Here is a 21,169-nt window from a genome sequence, read left to right as displayed (position 1 = left end):
AGACATTTTAAAATAAACAAAAATATAACAATACACAACAGGCTGTATATGAAAACTATGCCATTAATATATGAAACATTTTAAACCGTGGTGGAGTAAGTGGAGCAAGAGACCTAATGCCAGTTTCAAATTTCAGAATTTACAATTTGCATTAAATTAACATTTGAATTATGTCAGACATCTTCCAAATATGTAGCTATAACTAATTAACATAGAGAGAGAGATCCGCAATATTCACCACTTTGAGACTTCCTATCCCAGAAGTCTTTGCAACATAAGTGATGTCACCTGATAACGAAGAAGGGAGGGTGTGCTAATGTTTACAACCGCTGAGCTGGTAATAATTTGATCGTAGAAACTGTGATTTAGTCGATACTTCTGCTGCATATGACAATTGAATACAGGCCCCAACTAAATGACTTATTCTCGCATTCAGGTAAAATGATGTATTTTATTAAGCATTCGATTATTTAGCTCAGTCCAGCTTGTTAGCACTTAGCTTGTCAACGTTAATAGGTAAACAAGCAGATAGTCGCACTCCAGCGACTTGCAGCTTTAACTAGACAAACTAGGTGTTCTTGTACATACATTATTGTCAGTCATCTAACGTTTCTGTTACATGTACGTATAATCCATAACATTATGCAACTTGTTTACCCTAAGAGTGTAAAAATGTAACAGCTACTAAAATAGTTAGCTTGCAAGCCGTTACGTTAGCTTCCTGGAGCTGAGGAAGCGACACACGTTACCATTTCAAGTTTTATGGTATTTGCATTTATTTATTTTATATTTATTATCTTACACGCGGAAAATATAGGCTACTAATTACAAGACCAGGTTATGGTATGCACCTGGGTACAGTACAGCTCTGTTTCACGCTTGTTCAGTGTATTTTGCAGTACTACGAACCACAGCTCATATTTAGTTAGCTGTCATAGTTCATATAACGTGTTACGTGTAAACTTCGTACTGATCAATGAGTGTCAGTTGTAGTAAATTATTAATCGCAATAGTAGAACTTCTAATAACGTTTGTAGTGAAACAATTGTTGGTGTAACAAAACAAAACAAAACAGAGAGTAACATTACTGTCCTTTGCTTTCTTTTTATTGTGGCAGATTTTTGCCGACTGTGATTCCCCTGGTGGGTCTTGACTCAAACTGGGTTACACAGTGAATCTGAACTGAAGTCTGGAAGGACCAGGGACTACATTTCTGAGTCTACATTTTGTTGGCGATCAGGTGTGTATTGCAGTGTAAAAACGATAGTCACATGTTGCCTTTGCTGCGGTGTATTGTCGTTGACCTTTCACTTACATACATCTAGTATGGCCTTAAGGGTTTTCACCTAAAACATAGCTTCTTTTTGAACAGTCTGGACGATTTGTGCTGGCTGTAGTTGTTGTGGTCACGTGCAAGATTACAAAGACTTATGATTTTAAACAGGGCTACTATTAGTCTTCATTGCTGATGGACAGTGTTTGAGTTGATTTTCTTGTTCGGGCACTAGCTACTTCAGACAATAATGTGTAAGTAAACAAAATAAACTCTTCACATTTCTCTGGAGCCAGGGTGTGTTTTGTTTGGATTGCATGAATAGTTTTTCTGTTGTTTGTGAGAGTCTTACACAGTTAATTGATTATCTAAAGAGTTGTCAGTTCATTTTCATTCAGTTGCTGGTCAAACAATCACCATTATATGAGCCATAACTTCAAATTGTTTACTGTAGTATAACAGTTTATGAAGACTGTTTGCATGAATTTTGCTTTTAAGTTAAGTATGAGACATAGGACCTACTAGCACTGCAAATGACTAACTCCTTCATATCTGAACATCAGTGAGCTGGTTTCTTAATTTCCCATGTTCCTCTATGATTCTCTTATCAGTGTCCCAATGGAGTGGGTGTTCATCATGAACCGGATGAGCTCTCAGGGTAGCGTTGCAACCCAGCGGAGGCGAATGGCTCTGGGGGTGGTGATACTCCTGCTGGTTGATGTCATCTGGGTAGCCTCCTCTGAGCTAACCTCAGTAAGTCAGTTTTCCACACATGCTGTTGCAAGGTGGGCTGCAGTACAAGATCACTGTAATGAAATGAGAGAGGGGTGACAGATGTACTCAGTTAGTGGAGAGCATGGAGAGGATCAGCAGGCAATGGTGTGAACTTGATAAATTTGTTTTTCTTTTTTTGTTTGCACATAAATGTAATGCCATTCTTTCTCCCTTGAAGTTACTGAAAAAATACTAAACTCCTTAACTAGTTAGTATTAATGCTGCAGCTAATTTATATAAAAATTTAAAAATTAAGATTTTCACTTAACAATATTATAATTCAGTTATTGTCATTGTGTCAGTTCTCCCCATCTGAGCCAATGGGAAGTAAGTAAGTATTTAAATATGGTAAACATATTTAGAACATGATATGTTCTCCAAAGTGCTGCTGAACTACAAACTATTTTACAGCGCCTTCATTTAAACATAACTGTGCTAGCTTCGTACAATAATGGCGGTAGAAACCCAGCAAGCACACAGCACAATATACAATGATACCTTTTAAAATGTGGAAAAGTGAAAATATTATGTGTTCCAGTATACTGAGTAAATATACTATATATCCTCCCCTCCTCATCTCCTAGGAAAATTATATTTAACTTAATCCACTAGATCACTAGAAACACAAGAAAATATATAACAAGAAAAGATAACAAATAGGAGATTATGTTAGGGACTTTGAGGTTATATGTTTTTGAATTGGGAGTGTAGACCTGTTAAACCAGATCTACATTGCTAGAAGCATTGACTTTCCAGCAACATATCAATCAATTATATGTTTATCATAACATGCTTCCTTCTCTTGATTCTTCCCTTAGTACATTTTCAAGCGGCAGGAGTACAACAAACCCTTCTTCAGCACCTTCACCAAAACTTCCATGTTTGTGCTGTATTTGCTGGGTTTCCTGCTGTGGCGGCCCTGGAGGCAACAGTGCACGGGCACTCTGAAACGCAGGCGGTCTGCATTTGTAAGTAGTTGAACTACATTTTTACCACAGGGGGCGCTATTTTATTAAAGGGTATTTTTTTTCAACATAATAATAATATAATAATAATACATTTTATTTATAAGCGCCTTTCAAGACTCGCAAGGTCACTGTACAAAACATAAAGACACAAAACAAGACAGAATAAACAAATGGAACAGTGCAGTCAAGGTGGGTAGGCTATCTGGAACAGGTGGGTTTTGAGTCTGGATTTAAAGAGAGGGAAGGAGTCAATGTTTCTGATGTCCGGTGGGAGTGAGTTCCAGAGTTGGGGAGCAGAGCAGCTGAAGGCTCTGCTCCCCATGGTACTGAGGCGAGCCGAGGGGACAGAGAGGTGGATAGAGGAGGAGGATCTGAGGGAGCGGGAGGGGGTGACAATATGGAGGAGATCCGAGAGATAAGGGGGGGCGAGGTTATGGATGGCCTTGAAGGTGTGGAGAAGGATCTTGAAGTTGATGCGGGATTTGACTGGGAGCCAGTGGAGATGCTGAAGCACAGGGGTAATGTGGTGAAATGAGGGGGTTTTGGTGATGATGCGAGCGGCTGAGTTCTGGACCATTTGGAGCTTATGGAGGGATTTGTGAGGGAGGCCGAAAAGGAGAGAGTTGCAGTAGTAGTAGTAGAGTAGATCTATTAGAACTGTCCTTCCACACTTGTACACTAGTGACAGTGATAGGTGTCATTTGTTGAAATCCTCCTTCAGAATAACAAAACCATGGTTTCTACTCTGTTTATTGACTTTTAATTTCAAATCTTAGTTATATCTGCAGCAGGATCAGAAAGGTTTAAAATGATCTGTTAAACTTGAAAGAACAGAGCAACTCAACCGTGGTCTAAGATAATAAAATCTGTATTTAGAATAATGGCTCACTGGGCTCTGTCTGAGCCCAGTTAAAATGGCAAATAAAAACATAATTTATGAACACAGTATTTTTTTTTTCCACTTTCTAGTTCGGAAAGAAAAACAGTTACGCTTTTAAATCACTCCTGGGAAGATACTTGCAGCAGAAAGAGAGTGGATCTGAATTCTTGGTTTTGTTGTGTAAACCGATAATATGAAATTCAATTTTCTACAGTTTGCTGATGCTGAGGCCTACTTTGCACCATGCACCACTGACACCACTGTGAACAACTGTTTGGTGAGTAGCTCAGTTGCAGAGAAGTGCAACCTCTTGACTGAAGACAATTGTTGTATCCTTTACCTGTAACTGATGTTCTGTCATCATTCTGCAGAGTGAACCACTGTATGTGCCAGTGAAGTTCCAGGACGTACCTACAGAGCATTCAAATTGTTTAATTGGAGACTGTGAATCTTGTGAGTACTAAGTTAATGTCTTTTTTTAAAGAACTGGCATGAAGCATATTTATTACATTACATGAAAATGTATCTCTGAATTCATAAAGAACTCACTGAACAGTCACAGAGATTTCATTGATTACCACCTCAATTTTGAACAACAAAAGCCAGTAGTGAGCTATGAACGTTGACAAAATCAATAAGAGTCAATATGAGAGAAACCTGTGTCATCTATCGTCTAATAAAATAAAATTATAGTTTTGCAGCAAATTCAAATGGAAATTGACATATTTTGTTTATAAAAGTAAATAAAAACCTGTGTTCCCTTGTCTTTGTCAATTCACTGTTCTTCCCATTTCTGCTTCCCAGCTTCCAGAAAGCAGCGGGTGCGTTTTAGTAATATCATGGAGGTGCGTCAATTGCCCTCTACCCAAGCCTTAGAGGCCAAACTGTCCCGCATGTCCTACCCTGTTGCCAAGGACCACGAGGCCATGATGCGCACGGTGGGAAAGCTAACCATCACTGATGTGGCCAAAATCAGCTTCTTCTTCTGCTTTGTGGTGAGTAGACTGAGCTGCAGTGTCTGCTCTTGAGTTTGGATTGCTGTACCAAATTAATGCTGTGTTATTCTTGCTCACTGCTGCATAATGATGAGATTATTGTACTTATGTAACTGTCACAACCTCAAACCAGCTATATTTTCGGATTACGGAAATCAGGATATTTTTCAGATTTGAAAAAAATAATCCTTAAAGGTGGCACTCAGTGAGGTTTTTCTTGGGTCCGTAATATTGTAATACAATACTGTCTCTTGCCTTGGCTTGAATATCTCGAAAAAGAAAAGCCTTTCCTGCAGAAATGCTGTCCATCTTCTAATAGTTATGCAGTATTTATGACTGACCTGCCATAATTCTGGTGGCAACTACAAAACCCTCTTGTTATGCCTCCTCGCTGGACCCTGCCATAGCTGGAGGCATTATGTTTTCGGGTTGTCCTTACCTTTGTCCCGTTTACGGAAATGTCAATCTCAGGAACGCCTTGATGGAATTTATTCAGATTTGGAACAAACTTTCACCTGGTCTCAAGGATGCACTGACCAGAATTTGGTGGTCTAAGGACAAGGCCACTGCGAACACATTTTTGGCCATAGCTCATGACCACTTACATCAATTATGACGACATTCTAATCAAATGTCTAATTTATTTTTTCCAAAATATCAAAGGTCAACACCTCTGTGACATTTCAATGTTCTGCAAATATGTTATTAAATTTCTTCACTGACTTTATGAGGTAGGTTTAATGCTGTAATTTGCCATTCTGTCCACTCTTGCTTGTTACAAATGATCACATAGGTATGTCTGTTTGTTCTCAGTGGTTCCTGGCTAATCTGTCCTACCAGGAGGCCCTGTCTGATACGCAAGTTGCGATTGTCAACATTCTTTCCTCCACTTCAGGTGACTCTCTCTCTCTTTGTAGAGTTCATGGCAATTGGTAAAAATGTTAAATAAAGATTATGTAGTATTATATTTAGTTGAGTTGAGAAAACCTTTATTAGTCCCGCAATGGGGAAATTGCAATAGTGGGGGGAGGAAAAGGGGAAGAAAAACAAGAGGAGAGGGGAGGATAAAAAAAAAAAAAGCAGCTCCCAGACTACACTCATCAGGGGGAGTACAGTGTGGGACCGGAAAAAAATTAAAATTAAACCAAACCCACTGCTTTGATCCTCAGTGTTCTGATTAAATGGCGCTCTGTCACCTTTCTCTCTCCAGGCCTGTTTACGCTCATCTTAGCAGCCATATTCCCCAGTAACAGCAGTGATCGTTTCACCTTGTCCAAACTGTTGGCTGTGGCTCTAAGGTAAGGGCAAATGAAAGTGTTGGCATTTGAGCTAAAAAGGAGATGCTTGAAGGTTTCACTGCTCATTATGTGTTAACAACTGTTTCCTTGAGTATTGTTACCTTTAAACTTTAGTCTTAACTCATAATACTAATCAAACTCTGACCCATATTTATTTTCTAGAAGTCTGACTAGATTGAATCAGTTCGTACTACAGTAGGAAATGTACTTCTTTTCTCCTTAGTCCATTCTTCTTACTTGTGCCTGGCACAGAACATGGACTGTATACTGACCCTCATATCCTTGAATATTTTTTTGTCATGACTCAATCTTATATCTCGTGCTGCACTCAACATTTGTGTTGTGACTCTTCCATAAGCATCCGATGTTTCTTGTAAGATTTTAATGTCAAGTATGATATTGGCATTAGTCGGTTAGCTGAGGTTGGCGTGAATACAGTACTATACTCGAGGAACAGCTCAGCTGATTCCCTCGTAAGTCCAGAAATCTACCTATCAGCATGTCTACGTGTGACTCATTTGAGGCTAGTCCAACCCAAGCAAACCATCTGTTGTGTCTGCTAAACTTGATCCAAATCACTGTATATGATGAACTGATCATATATTGTTTAGAATTTACTGTAAACGAGGTTGGTGCTTTTAGATAAGAAAAACAGTGACTGTAGAATACAGTGTTTCCCCTAACGGCAATGCCCACCCCTTGATGTTCATTTTATTTTCTATGTAGCACAAGATCACAACAGGTCATTTAGGTTACCTTTCCTATAGAACAGATTTGTACCTTTTTCTTTTATTAAACAAACTAAATAGCCTTATGTTATTTATCTTATTTAAACAACGGCGTGTCATGTCTGTCTCTACATGGTCGTGCACAAACGCGTACACACACACAGCATACTCACACCAGTGACAGCCACACTTTGGAAAATATGCTGCATCAGCCCCCTAAAAACCATTTTCCAGTTGTTATACTGACTGCTGTCACTAAAAGAAACACACCATCTGTAGGAGCCGTTATTTATGTTTAAGTGCAAGGCTTCTCCGAGCCGCTAGAGGGCAGCCAAGCGGTGTTTACACTGGAGGCTGGGGTTGTCACAGGTGTGATAAGTTCATTGATTATTGTAACAAAGACGCTGATGGAGAAGCAAACAGTTTTTGACTCTGCTTGCATTTACGTTGTTTGTTGTGGTTTATGTTTATGTCAAACCTATTGGAAGTGACAGATTATTTATTGAACAGAAATGCAGTAAAGAAATAAAACGCATTGTTTTGTTAAAAAGTTGGAAAAGACTGGATTCGTTTGTTTGAGTACGCGTCCAAACAATAGGTCCATTATCAGCCAGTAGTGGCTTCATTATAGGACTCTGTCACTACACCATCAGTCCTTTAAGTGTTGGTGTCAGTGTCCATCTGCATTATTTCCTCAAAGTTGTAAACCTAGAGGAAACTCTGGAATATATGAACAAAGTTGCAGTTTTATACTTTTTTGTTTTGTTTTGAGTTGAGTTTTATTTACTTATCAGTTACATTTAATATCACTCATGTCTAGCATGGGAGGTGTTGCCCTCGTGAGTCTCTCCAGCATGGACAGCCCTGATGAGAAAGGTGTCATGGGTAACTATGGAGACAGCAAGTATCTGTCTCATTTTAACATTCTTCATGAAAATATACAGTACTGCACTGTTCCCTTGTAGCGTTAAAATAGTATACTTTAAAACCTTCTTTTCAAATGTAAGTTCACTTTCTGACTTTTTCATGAAGGCTCTTTGTGGTCGCTGGCTGGGGCAATACTATATGCAGTCTACATTGTAATGATCAAGAGGCGAGTAGATCGGGAGGACAAGCTTGACATCCCAATGTTCTTTGGTAAGCAAATGCTTGAGTAAATGTATTATTTTAAGAGCAAGGACATTTTTTAATTCTCACTTATGTATTTCATTTGCAATAAAAATACACACACCTGTAGATTCTAACGGATGTTATTCTCTGAAGTTGTCTAAGCTTCAACTGTTGTGCGTTTCTCAGGGTTTGTGGGTCTGTTCAACCTGCTGCTGCTGTGGCCGGGCTTCCTCCTGCTCCACTACACAGGCTTCGAGGCCTTTGAACTTCCCAGCCAGCTGGTGTGGACGTACATCCTCATAAATGGCCTCATCGGAACGGTTCTCTCAGAGTTCCTCTGGCTCTGGTGAGCAGCAGATACTTAATTTCTTTTCACGAAATCATCACAATTTACATTATCATAAAGACTACAATGAGTTGTTGGAATAAGGTTTAGTATTTTCTTAACTCGTAACGCATCCTTGTGTCTTCAGGGGCTGTTTCCTCACATCATCTCTAATTGGGACTCTGGCACTGAGCCTCACCATCCCACTCTCCATTATGGCAGATATTTGCATGCAGAAGGTAAGTTTTCCACTGCAGCTACTAAACGACAAGAATTTGAGTTTGAAATTAGATTCTAGAAAATGCCTCTTTGTACAGCAAGACTTAAAGTTGAAGAGAAAATGAAGATTTAATTGAATTGAATTTGAAATGTAACATGGTCCCTTTATTAATTTGTGTGAACTGTGTTGGGAACTGAAACAAAAGCATGGAGTGGGTGTCATATTGCAAGTAACGTAAGCAGTCTAAGTAAGATATGTTTGCAAAGTCAGTTAATGACAGAAGTAACAAGGAACTGTCTTTTGTATGTTTTCCAACAGGTACGCTTCTCATGGTTATTTTTTGCCGGTGCCATCCCTGTCTTCCTCTCCTTCTTCATCGCAACGCTCTTATGCCACTACAACAACTGGGACCCTGTCCTGGTGGGGCTGAGGAGAGTTTACTCCTTCATTTGCAGAAAACATCGTATTCAGAGGTACGCAGTTTGATTCTACAGTGGGCTTACAGGTGTAGTCATGTTGGTGGGCTTCAGCTTAGAAACAGGCTAAATAGCGTATTGCCTTACATATAGTTACATACACCGATCAGGGATAACATTATGACCACTTTATGGACCACCTAATATTGTGTGGTTCCCCCTTTTTCTGCCAAAACAGCAAAAGGGGGAACTTTTGCTGTTGTCTGTTGGTTCAGACCTCATATGTCAACCTTGTGTCAACCCATGTAATACTGGCCACTGCAGACTGGGAACACCCCACAAGAGCTGCAGTTTTGGAGATGCTCTGACCCAGTGGTCTAGCCATCACAATTTGACCCTTGTCAGACTTTTTTGAGCCACAGCACATAATCACTGAGAGACATTGCTGCAACACTTAAAATACAACACTTCTAAATCTACCCGTTGTACTTATGTCTGCAGTAAATAGTGCATTTCTGCACAGTTCAGGTCAATTCAATTCAGTTTTATTTTATTTATATAGCGTCTGTAACAAGACACTCCAGAGACAAGACAAAATCCAGTCTGAAACCCCCAGAGCAGGCAAAAAGGTGACGATGGCAAGGAAAAACTCCCTTTTAACAGGAGGAAATCTTGAGCAGAACCCAACTCATATAGAGGGACCCAGCTGATTGCTACCAGCCAGGTAGAGACAGAAAAAGGGAGAGAAGAGAACAGCAGGAGGAACGAGATAAATATACATATTTCATAGATACATACATCTGACTAAGGCGTATATGTGGAATCTGATGATGATACACATACAAGATATAGCTGATGATGTTACATGGCAGTTTGATAATGGACATAAATTCATGGTGACAGCAGTTGTTCTATCACAGGTAAGATAGCTGCTATAATGATTAAATATAAGAGGTATCATGGGTAGGTTGAAGAAAGTTGTATTTAAGTAGGCATGGATAACTGCAGGACATGAAGAATGGCCAGGTTGATGAGACCATGACAATAGATATAGTGTGGAGCTCCACAGGTCAGAAACACACCACTCCAGGCCAGAGACACTCACTGTTGGGCTGACTGATGATGACTGAAAGGTTTCCTTCTGTTAATATCACCCACAGTCTTCCCATAGCAGGTGTATACTTTTAGCTTCGTCACAGCTGCTAAAGAGACTTCTCTACTATTCTTGAAACTACCAGAACTACTGGGTGTGAAAATGAAATACTACTTCTTAAAGGAATATATATATATATTCCTTTAAGAGGTATACACACACACACAGTTTATAGAGTACATACTATAAAGCAAAACAACAGCTGAGTTACTACTGAGGATTTCTTAACTGATGTACAGTACAAAATTATTATTATTTCATTCATTTGGTGACAGACAAAACAAGTCAGTTACTGTATGAGGACAGGCACGTCATTTTTATTAGACTAACAACATGTCTTTGTTCACATAAAACTAATTTGCTTATAAGTCACATTGGCCCACTGTTTACACTTTCATAGTTTAATGAACTGTCATGAAGTCAGTGGTTACAAGGGTATTTGTGACGCAGCCTCAGGAAGTGTTAAAAAAAAGACAAACATGCTTAATGAGTGTAAGTGTTCTTTTGTTTGTTAAAGGCACACAGACACACACATGTGCGCACTTTAGACCAAGTCAAGTGAATGTACACTGAAGTTTGTGCAAAATGTGAAAGTTTGCCCGAACCGCTTTCAGTTTGTCTTAAAGTTAAAGCTTTTGTTGTTTTGAGTTGTTGTATTTGAATTGTTAAAAATGAATTGAACTTAATTCTGACACACTTTAAGGTCTTTTCTTCTCTGACATTTTCCCAAGGATAATGGACTGCTTTTGTCGCTCACAGTCTTGCTATGTTTAGCCTGTAATCAGACGTACATGCTTGACTAACTAACTGCTCTGCAGCAGTTATGCGCATCATTCTTCTGTGAATGCTTGTTCCCGTTTGGTGAGAGATGATTATAATAATGATGGTTGTCATGATGATGACTTTAATGATGATGGACACTCCGTTCTCTCTGCCCACAGACTGCCAGAAGACAGCGAGCAGTGTGAAAGCCTTATTCCACTACACACCGTCTCCCCCAATGAAGGAAGCTTCTGTTCGTGATCCAGTAATCAAACAAAATGTAAATGATTTTTCCCGGGCCTTTTCTCACCCGTGTTTGTGTGTTGTTTACCGGTGTGTTTGTTTATGTGTATGACATTGTGAATGGAAATGTGAAGATTCGTAAATCAGCTGGGTTAATAGGTGCAAAAACATAAAAAGAATCATGGAATCTTCTTCTCCTGGGTTCAGTGGAACAGAGCTGTGGATACATAAGTCCATTTTTTAATTTGGAATAATCTGCAGTAATTGGAAATGTTCATATTAATTAATTAATCAAATTACTTTGTGTAATGTGCAAGCGGTCACTAGACAGTGAGTCAACAGGCCCAAATTAGTTTGGGAGTAGTTGCTTCCCTGTAACATCTGTCAAGCATTTGTGTGACAGCCTCAGTGTTTGGATGTGTTGGTGACTAAGAGGAAGCGATGACGAGCAGGACAGGGTGATCAACATGTAAACATGCTAGACGGAAGACTGGCCACCCACTCCACAAAGTCTGCATCTGGGTGAAGTCACTCAGCTCTTCACTATTCAATTCTTGAGTTTAGTCAAGCTTTTCTCATCTGCCTCCCAAACCCACAGAGTAATTGCCAGCAGTGCCTTGAGATATTTTGAACTCATGTGGCATGTGGTTTCTAATAGAGGTGTTAGCGGAGAATAAAAAAACAGTGCAGTTTAGGGCAGACTTAAGTCTGTCTGCAGGGTATGTAGTGTTAAATGGAGGAGGAAATGTGTGAGCAAGTGCACGTGTGTACTAGCGTAAGCAGATGCCTTTTCAGATGAGTGTGCATTGCAGTAGTGTTTTTGTTGTATTTTAGAACTGACATGTCATGGTAGAATGGGCTTTACCTTTAGTGAAGTATTTCCACAGACTTGATGAACCGCTGCTAGTTTGCTGCAACGACTCAATGGAATCTCTTCTTGGAGGCATCCATGTTGTTAATGTCACATGATCAGTGACTAGTCAACTTGATGCTTAAAGCGTCATGGCACAGCTGACTAAGTCGACTAATCAACTAGTGGACTAGTCAGTATAACCCCTAGTGTGTACACATCCTTTGCCCCCCCCACCCAGTTTTAGTAGTGCAAGTTTTAATGTTTGCTTTTTTACAACTTCATGTTGGCCAAATCAGAATGCAAACTATGGCTGCTAGTAAAACTGTAACTAAGGGGGTTGGAGCTTGTTGAGACTGGTGCCTTGAGGTTGTAAATTAGTGATTGTTTTTTTGGCAGTCATGGACAGTGCAGTTCCACAGGTGACTATTGAGGTCATCTCCTAAAGCCAGTCAATCACCAGTCAATCCTTTGACAAATACATGTTAACAACTTGCAAAAATGGTCTTGAACTCTGTGGGTAATTTCTCCATCAATGACAACTGTCCTGTGGGAGAATTCTTATATGACTCAACTGTTTAATTATGTGAAAGTTTAAAAAAGACACATCTTGCTAGATACCTGGCTCAGGTCCACTCACATACCACACCTTCAACCATTTTTGAATTACTCAGTGGCACACACATTGAGCAAATACTGCTCTTCAGTACAGGCGATTTAGCCATTGTTATTTCCAGTCAGTGATTTAGATGGGGAATAATAAATGCAGAACTAACAAAAGCGGTATTGCCTGCACTGCTTCATGAATTTAGATTGTTTCTCCAGTGTTTGATAGGAATGCAGTACTGCATTGAGGAATTCTCTGTGTACTGTACAGCTTTTTATCACATGTCCATAGTGTGGTATACAGAGCCTTTGTCTCACTCTGTTTTCCTTTTTGCCTGTCTCCCAAGGTGGCCAATGTGGATTTCGCACAGCTGACAATCTGGACACTATCAGAGACTTTGAACTTAACCCAGTGCCTCATGTTAAATCTATTTATTTTCTACAGTGTTGAGATAACCCCATCCATTTCTACGAGATCATTTTTATTTCCGCATTTCAGTCTGTGTAGGCTGAGATTCTGTTTTTACTTATTTGATGTTTTCTGTGTAAAAAGAAACTTTATGGTACTCAAGGTGCTGGACATTATCAGTGATTTACTATAGTGTCATGTGACCAAAATGAAATTCAACACGATGATCATTACACTAGCAGGGGAGTTGTAACTGTATGTTCTTTTTACAGAGCTGAGTCCATGGAGAAGACTTCCACTGTTGTCAGTGACTGTACGGAGCATTGTTATGTTGTCCATAGGTCTTCTGAAGCCTTGCTTCTCATTGTAAATGCACAGTCGCAAAAGACACCCACAGTATATAAAGGTTTGAAGGAATAAGTCTTCTTTTTCTTAATCACAGAGCAATCCTCATATTTTCTTTCGTTTGGCAGAATATGAGCACTTCCCTGACTTGTACTGTGTACTACAACGCTGTCACTAATTTCAGCACTTCAGAAAATAGTGCTGTCTGAAGGTTTGTTTCAGTAATTGTCACTGTCAATGCAGATTTCTGGGGCCTTTGTTATGTGTGACTCTTCTGTGTGAGTCACTTCTTAGGACAAGTCAGTCTACATGACTGCATTGTTTTCATGAATAGTAATTGGCAGAATCTGAAATGTAGCACAGTAATGAATTCATGGCACCCAGCTTGGGCAGCTTGGGTAATTATAGAGTGACCTCTCAGTGTCTGGAGAGGTGCTTCTCTTAGAACGCTGACCTGATAGGATTTTACATTTTATCATCACTCTGCAGATAATATCCCCATCTCTTCCCACCTCTGACTAGTCTGGATTCTCTTTTGTCAAACCTTTAATGTAGGACATGATGAAAAAACGAGATAACACTACAGCTGAACAAGAAACCATCACATTCTTTGTGTCCTCATGTTCCTCTCACAGTGCTGGATCTTGAACTGTGATAGGGATGTAACTCTTGAAAATGAACAGGATAAAAAGCCTTCCGCTATAAGCTATAACACACCTTGCTGCAATAATGACCATATGCTTGAATGGGCACTTTCTTTTTCAAAATGGGTGTAAATACTGTACACAGTGAAACACAAAAGACAGTATTGATGTTTTACTTGTGAAATTCAAATGACCACTACAGATCTATGTTGAGAGTATGTATAGGACAACTTTCGATGTGTCATTAATTATTGCCAGAGGAGGAGTTTGCACCACAGCTAATTTGTCTTTTACTTGCAACTGACATTATGGCACACCTATTTTTGACTGTGTTATGTGATTTTCCTTTCTTAAGCAAAAAGATTTACTGTGCTTGTGATTTCATGTGATGACAAGAAGCATTTTTTCAGCATTTCTTTTGTGTACGTATGTATTAAGACTCAGATGAAGGTAAAATGCCAAGGTTATTCCACTCATGTTAAATGTCAGATGCGTGTACATCTTTGTGGAGTGATTATTATCATCACTGGTTGGGCGTTTGACACAGAAGAAGTGATAACCGTTTAGGCAAGTCAGAATTAAGAAGTCGAGCACTTTAAGTGACAAAAAAATAGTTTTGTTCATGTTCATCATTGCACTTGCTGTGTTTTTTGCCAATCAGTCCCACCTTCTCTCACATTTACAGGTATGAAAGATTGTAAAGGATGGTTAGTTTGCAAGTCCTCCTGTTTCCATCTTTGTTTTCATCTTTTATCAGTGGTGCTTGTTGAATCGTGGAAATGATTACTTTCCTTCTCAGGTTCTCTCTCTTGATTTTATAGTTTGAACAGTTTCTTTGTCTTTTAAAGTTTTCTTTAATCAAGATGTTATACAATGTAAAAAGGCCCAGAAAGGCTGAGATACTATCTTCCATTTTATCAACCAACCTAAGCTCTTGAATAATCCTATTATTTTGTTTTCAAACTTCAGTGCACTATTAAAACATATCTTTTTAAATGTCTGCGTTAAATGGTTTATTTTTTTCAGAGCCTTATTTGTCAAGAGAGTGTGAAAGTCGATGTTTATGTGTGTTTTTCTATGACATGTCACCTGTATGTCAGGATGTGGTCCGACAATGATAAAACGCTGTTTTGTTTTTATTTTTAATGTTATTTCAGATTATGTAGTTGCTTTGCAGACTCCTGAAGACTCATCCTGCAGTAGGGGGTATTATAGTCATTTTCCAGTCAATGAAATTCTTTCTCAGATTTTCATGTTGGTCTCTCCTTCACCAGAGCATTGGAGTCACCAGTGGGAGCAGACTGGGCCTTTTGGGGAGGAGGGCCACCCTAGTAATGTTATTATAGGAAACACCAAATATTTGGAAAGCACTCTACCAGCTGTGTAATGTCATGTAAATCCATTCTGTGTAAATGTTTGTTTAGTGGTAAAGTTCTCAAAAAAAAAAAAAAAACAGCCAACATTCTACAACCTTATACCTGATTTGTTTGTGAAGTACAGGCCACTTTAATAAAATGAAACGCCACCTTTTATCAAATAAATCTCAACTTGAATTTGCAGGTTTCACACACCACCACTTTTTGAGACCCATTTACTTTTACAGTTTTCATTTAAAATTGAATTGACTTTTTGCCAACAACCAGTGACGGAAAAACAAATTCATGTTGCAAATTAAGTAAAGGGAAGTCATAAAGTTGAAGGAAAAGTCTGTAGATCTAATAGACCTGTGAGTATACATCAGTCAGGTATAACATTAAAACCACTGACCATCTTGTAACAACCCAATGTTCTGCTAGGAAACTTTTGGACCTGGCATTCATGTGGATGTTACTTAGACATGTACCAGACCAGAACAGACACCCCCACCCCACAGCAATGACACTCTTTCATTGCAGCAACCATCCCCAGCAGGATGCAGCCTGTGCCGAAGTAATAACCATGGGCAGCATGCCCATCAGAGACTTATATGATAAAGCATCTAGATCTAGAAGCCTCACTGAGTACAAGGTAAATGACCCCAAAACCCATTTAAAAGACTTCGAGAGCAGAAGAAAAAGATTTCTGATCGAATGAGTCAGAAGTTGGAACTTTTTGAACAGAACTAAAAGCTCTATGTCTGTTGAACACCAGGCGCTGGTCCAGGCTAATACCATCCCAGCAGTGAAACATGGTGGCAGCATCATGTGGTACACTTCAGCAGGCACAGGTAGATATAGGTCAAGACTGAAGGAGACTTACTGCAGCCAAATACAGAGGTCCCTGAAGAAAGAATCTGGAGCTCAGGTCATCTTTCTTCAGCAAAACAAAATGCAGAGACACTTCTGCAGTGGCTTTGAGCCTCACTGAGTGGCCCAGCCAAAGCCCAGACTTCAGAGAATGTTTACTATGTGATAAACTGCCCAAATGCAGGTGTGCAAAGACGTTTTGAAGCTGTAATGGTTGCAAAAAATGACTTCTAAGTATTAAAGCAAGACGTCTGACTTTTTAAATTTATACGTTTAGTTTTAAGACATTTTCAATAATGTACAGAATGTGTTTTTACTTTGTCATCACGGGTTATTGACTAGACAGATGAACAGAAATGTCAGCTTTACTCATTTACAATGAAATCAAAAACACAAAATGTGGAGGGATCTGATACTTGGTGAAATGAGTGTATGTGCTAAAAAATAAAAATTTGTATTTTAAAGATATTTTGACCTGACTAGACTAAGATTAAACCTGAATTAAAGGGATAATATATGTGTTGACTGGAGATTGTGTGAAAATGCTTGTCTCACCTAAAAGAAAGGGAAAATTGAAATCATTTTCTGTAATGAATGTGATACACTGTCTTGCATGCATGATTCATTGTATCATAATACAAGAAGCGCCTTCTGTGTCCATTTCTGTCTGCCGTTGCACAGAATGTACCTCCAGCAAGAACAAACTGCAAAACCTGGAAGCAGACAGCTGAAAGTCTTCAATCAGAGCCCTGATAACTATGGTAGGAGTGGAAGACAGAAAAAAAGAACTGAGCTTCCACAGAAAATAAAGCCTGCGCATCTCCTTCTTGTTCATGGCATCGGCGTTTGTCCCCCAGTCCCCCACTGATATAGGCATAAATTATGGCTGTGGGTTGTGTTCACCAGGACAGAGGCTATCCTGTTCATCTATAGTTTGTCCCTATAGCTCAGTGGTTTTGCTGATATTGGTCTTCAGGCGTTGTTGCACACTATGACAAACCTTCTTGTACAAAGAGTATCATGTTGTATCACCAGATCACCAGATGATTAAAGTGTGTCTAAGTCTAAAAGACTCATTGCCTCAAAAAAGACAATAAATTCATTCATTCATTCATCTTCTGCAACCGCTTATTCTTGTTAAGGGTCGCGGGGTCTGCTGGAGCCTATCCCAGCTGTCATCGGGCAAGAGGCGGGGTACACCCTGGACAGGTCGCCAGTCTATCTTAGGGCTAACACAGAGAGCCAGACAACCATTTGATTTTTTTGATTTTATTTGGATCCCCATTAGCTGATGCAGAAAACATCAGCTACTCTTCCTGGGGTCCACACACAACATATAACAGACAAGAAATCAACATACAAACAAGAATTCAACATACAAGACAATAGATATAAAACAGGAAAAGAGTAAATGCTTTTCCTGGGGTCCACACACTAAAACAAACAAGAAATCACAACAACAATAGATAGGATGACAGAAAGGAAAAAAAAAAAGAACGTGAGTAAATAAAAATTCAATTCAGTAGTACATACTAGGATTTAGTGCAATCAGCTATAAGGTGTCGCTTTACTTGTTTTTTGAAACTAACTTTGTTCTGGATTTTTGATATCTGATCTGGAAGGGAGTTCCATTCAACCATAGCTCTACATAGTACCGTGCGTTGTTTTAGTGTTGTTTTGATTGTTGGAATTGTGTAGTTACCACTAGTAGCGTGTCTAGTGGGGTATGTGTGAACATTGGAGCTTAGTGTGAGCTGTCTAAACAAACAGTCTGGTTTCTTTAGTATATTAATGTTCTTTATGAAAGAAAGAAGGGATGCTTTCACCCTCGCATCAACTGTCAGCCAGCCGAGTTGGTCATGCATGTTCTTCACATTGGCTCTGTGTGTGCATTTAAGGGCAAGCCTTGCTGCTCTATTTTGTACTCACTGAAGTTTCCCTAGATTCATTTTAGTGGTACCTGACCAGACCACTGAACAGTAGTCTAAATGCGACAGCACAAGGGTTTGCAGGACCTGTTTGGTTAGATGAGGTGTTAAAAAAGAAGAGCATCTTTTAACTACAGATATATTTCTCCCCATCTTTTGCGCCAGTAAATCTATATGCCTTGACCATGACAAGTGACAGTCTAAGTTTACCCCCAGAAGCTTTGTTTCTTGTACTTGCTCAACCGCAACATTGTTCAGTACCAAATTCAGCTGGGGCTTAGAGCTTAGTGAGTGTTTTGTTCCAAATATAATGCTCTTAGTTTTTGATATGTTCAGGACAAGTTTGTTATCAGAGATCCATTTGAATACCTCCTGCAACTCTTTGTTGAGGGCTGAGGAGATTTCCTCAGCTGTTTGTGCAGACATATAGAGAGTTGAATCATCTGCATACATAGACACACAGGCTTTCTTACAAACAAGTGGGACATCATTTGTGAAAATGGAGAAGAGCAGTGGTCCATATACACTGTGGAATCCCACAATGTATATGTTGTGCATTCGAGATGCTACCGTTAAAGAGAACTGTCTGTGTCCTGTTGGTTAGGTAACTTTCAATCCATGCTATGGCAGATGGAGTAAAGCCATAACACTTAAGTTTGTTCAATAGTAAGCTATGATCAATGACATCAAAGGCAGCACTAAAATCTAATAGTACTGCTCCTACAATATTCTGTTGATCAATATCTTTCAACCAATCATCTGTCATTTGCGTGAGCGCTGTGGAGGTTGAGTGTCCTTCCCTGTAAGCATGCTGGTAATTACTTGACAAGTTGTTCAATGACAGGTAACAATGTATCTGATTAAATACAATTTTTTCCAGCAGTTTGCTTAGAACAGGTAACAGGCTGATCGGTCGGCTATTTGAGCCAGTAAAGGCAGCACGAGTATTTTTTGGTAGAGGGATTACCTTTGCCTCTTTCCAAATTTGAGGGAACTTATTACTGTCAAGACTAAGATTAAAGATGTAGCATACAGGAGTGGCAATATAGTCTGCTACAATCTTCAATAACTTCCCATCCAGGTTATCAATGCCTGATGGTTTCTCATTACTAATGGACAATAAAAGTTTTCTCACTTCATCTATAGTCACATTGCAGAATTCAAAAGAGCAGTTCTTGTCATACATTATTTTGTTTTGTATACATGAATACAATGGCTCATTGTGTGTTGTTGGCATTTCCTGCCTAAGTTTACACACTTTGCTAGTGAAATAGTCATTAAAATAATTGGCAATATCCATAGGTTTAGTTATGAATGACCCTTCCACTTCAATAAAAGATGGAGCCGAGTTACTCTTTCTACCCATGATGTCATTTAGGGTGCTCCATAGCTTCTTTGCATCCTGTTTTATGTCGTTTATCATTGATCCATAATACAATTTCTTCTTCTTTCTGTTCATTTTAGTGACATAGTTCCTCAGTTTACAATATGCTTGCCAATCAGATGTACAGCCTGACCTTTTCGACACTTCTTTTGCCTCACTTCTCTGAGCCATGCATTCTTTTAATTCATCATCAACCCAGGGACACCTAACAGCTCTTACAGTTAGCCTCCTAACAGGTGCATAACCATTCACACTAACATGCACACCTACGGCCAATTTAGAATCACCAATCAACCTAACCAGCATGTCTTTGAACAGTGGGAGGAAACCGGAGTATCAGGAGAGAACCCACGCAGACACAGGGAGAACATGCAAACTCCACACAGAAACGACCCAGTCAGCCCATGGATTCAAACCTGGGACCTTCTTGCTGTGAGGCATCAGTTCAGTGCTAACCTGTATCAATACATGTGATTCAAACTATTAAACTGTGGTTGATGTCATTTCATTCAGTCATTCCATTCAGTAGTAGAGATGATATACAAATGTTTATGTTCAAAAAATCAGTATTTTGTTTTGAAAAACAAAAACAGAATGCTCCTGGATTCCATGTCCTGCTTTAGTAACTACTGGACCTGAACCCACTGCAATTTGCATACCAGGAGAAGGTGGGGGTAGAGGACATCATCCTCTACCTGCTCCATTGGACTCTCTTGGACAGGGGAAATGCAGTTATGAGGATCATGTTCTTTGACTTTTCCAGTGCATTCAACAACATCCAGCCTCTGCTGCTGAGAGACAAGCTAATAGACATGGGAGTGGACTCACAACTCACTTCCTGGATAGCAGACTATCTCACTAGGAGACCTCAGGATGCCAGGTTGGGGACCTGCATGTCCAGAACTATCGTCAGCATTACTGGAGCACCACTGTGCTCTCCTCTGTCCCATTCACCCTGTACACCTCGTTCAGTGACAGGATGCTGTCTCTGTCTTGCTCCACATAGAGGATGAGGAGGTTGTTTGTCCCTCAGGCCATAAGACTCTACAGACTCTACAATGAGGAACCAACTGGACTATAATTATTGCTGCCACTATTGATATATATAGATATATAGGTGAGCTAATCTGTCACCACTATTAACCTGACAGCCTCAAACACTTTGGAGATTGTAACATATTTTCTTGAACATATACAATCACTTAGTAACTGTTGTAAAACATTTAACTCATTATTTTCCTGAACATATAAATATTAACATGTCTCCGTCTATAATATGTTAATCAGGGAATTCCTCCGACAATAGAAAACCACTGAAGACCTGTATTTGCTTACTCTGTCATTTAACATGTAAACTGAGATATATAAAAACACACTCACTAGTCACTTTCTTTCTCTCTTCCAGTAAAATGGTTGTCCGGTAGCTCCTATTGTTGGACAGATACTGTACAACATGGCAACCATGGCAGGATTGTTTATCAGAGAGCTTATGCAGCAATACATGTGTGATTCAAATTATTAAACTGTGGTTAATGTCGTTCCATTCAGTCATTCCATTCAGTAGTAGAGATGATACCCAAGTGTTTATGTTCAAAAATTCAGTATTTTGTTTTGAAAATGTTTATGATTGAAT

The 21,169-nt window shown here is 39.3% G+C and overlaps 1 protein-coding gene across 4 annotated transcripts; it reads left to right on the top strand.

Annotated features, from left to right (window-relative positions):
• Positions 1 to 276: 276 nt before the first annotated feature.
• LOC311488358 (solute carrier family 35 member F5-like) lies at positions 277 to 15,631 on the top strand. 4 transcript variants are annotated; one of them, XM_084545003.1, is made up of 16 exons: positions 277 to 337; positions 1,118 to 1,240; positions 1,885 to 2,026; positions 2,866 to 3,015; positions 4,110 to 4,172; positions 4,267 to 4,348; positions 4,700 to 4,890; positions 5,704 to 5,785; positions 6,101 to 6,188; positions 7,737 to 7,801; positions 7,949 to 8,053; positions 8,213 to 8,372; positions 8,500 to 8,590; positions 8,890 to 9,044; positions 11,082 to 11,182; positions 12,949 to 15,630. In XM_084545003.1, the coding sequence occupies exons 3-15, from the start codon at positions 1,892 to 1,894 to the stop codon at positions 11,161 to 11,163; spliced, it is 1,449 nt and encodes a 482-aa protein (XP_084401129.1). In that variant the 5' UTR covers positions 277 to 337; positions 1,118 to 1,240; positions 1,885 to 1,891; the 3' UTR covers positions 11,164 to 11,182; positions 12,949 to 15,630. The 4 variants fall into 4 exon arrangements, with proteins under 4 accessions (XP_084401129.1, XP_084401130.1, XP_084401127.1 ...); XM_084545004.1 differs by having other exon boundaries at positions 303 to 436; positions 7,737 to 7,792; positions 12,949 to 15,631; XM_084545001.1 differs by having other exon boundaries at positions 303 to 436.
• Positions 15,632 to 21,169: the final 5,538 nt, after the last annotated feature.

The sequence above is a fragment of the Chelon labrosus genome, assembly GCF_963514085.1.
Source record: "Chelon labrosus genome assembly, chromosome: 5".
NCBI lineage: Eukaryota > Metazoa > Chordata > Actinopteri > Mugiliformes > Mugilidae > Chelon > Chelon labrosus.
Note: the sequence above shows the minus strand (reverse complement) of the source record. Positions and strands in the feature narration are given on the sequence as shown.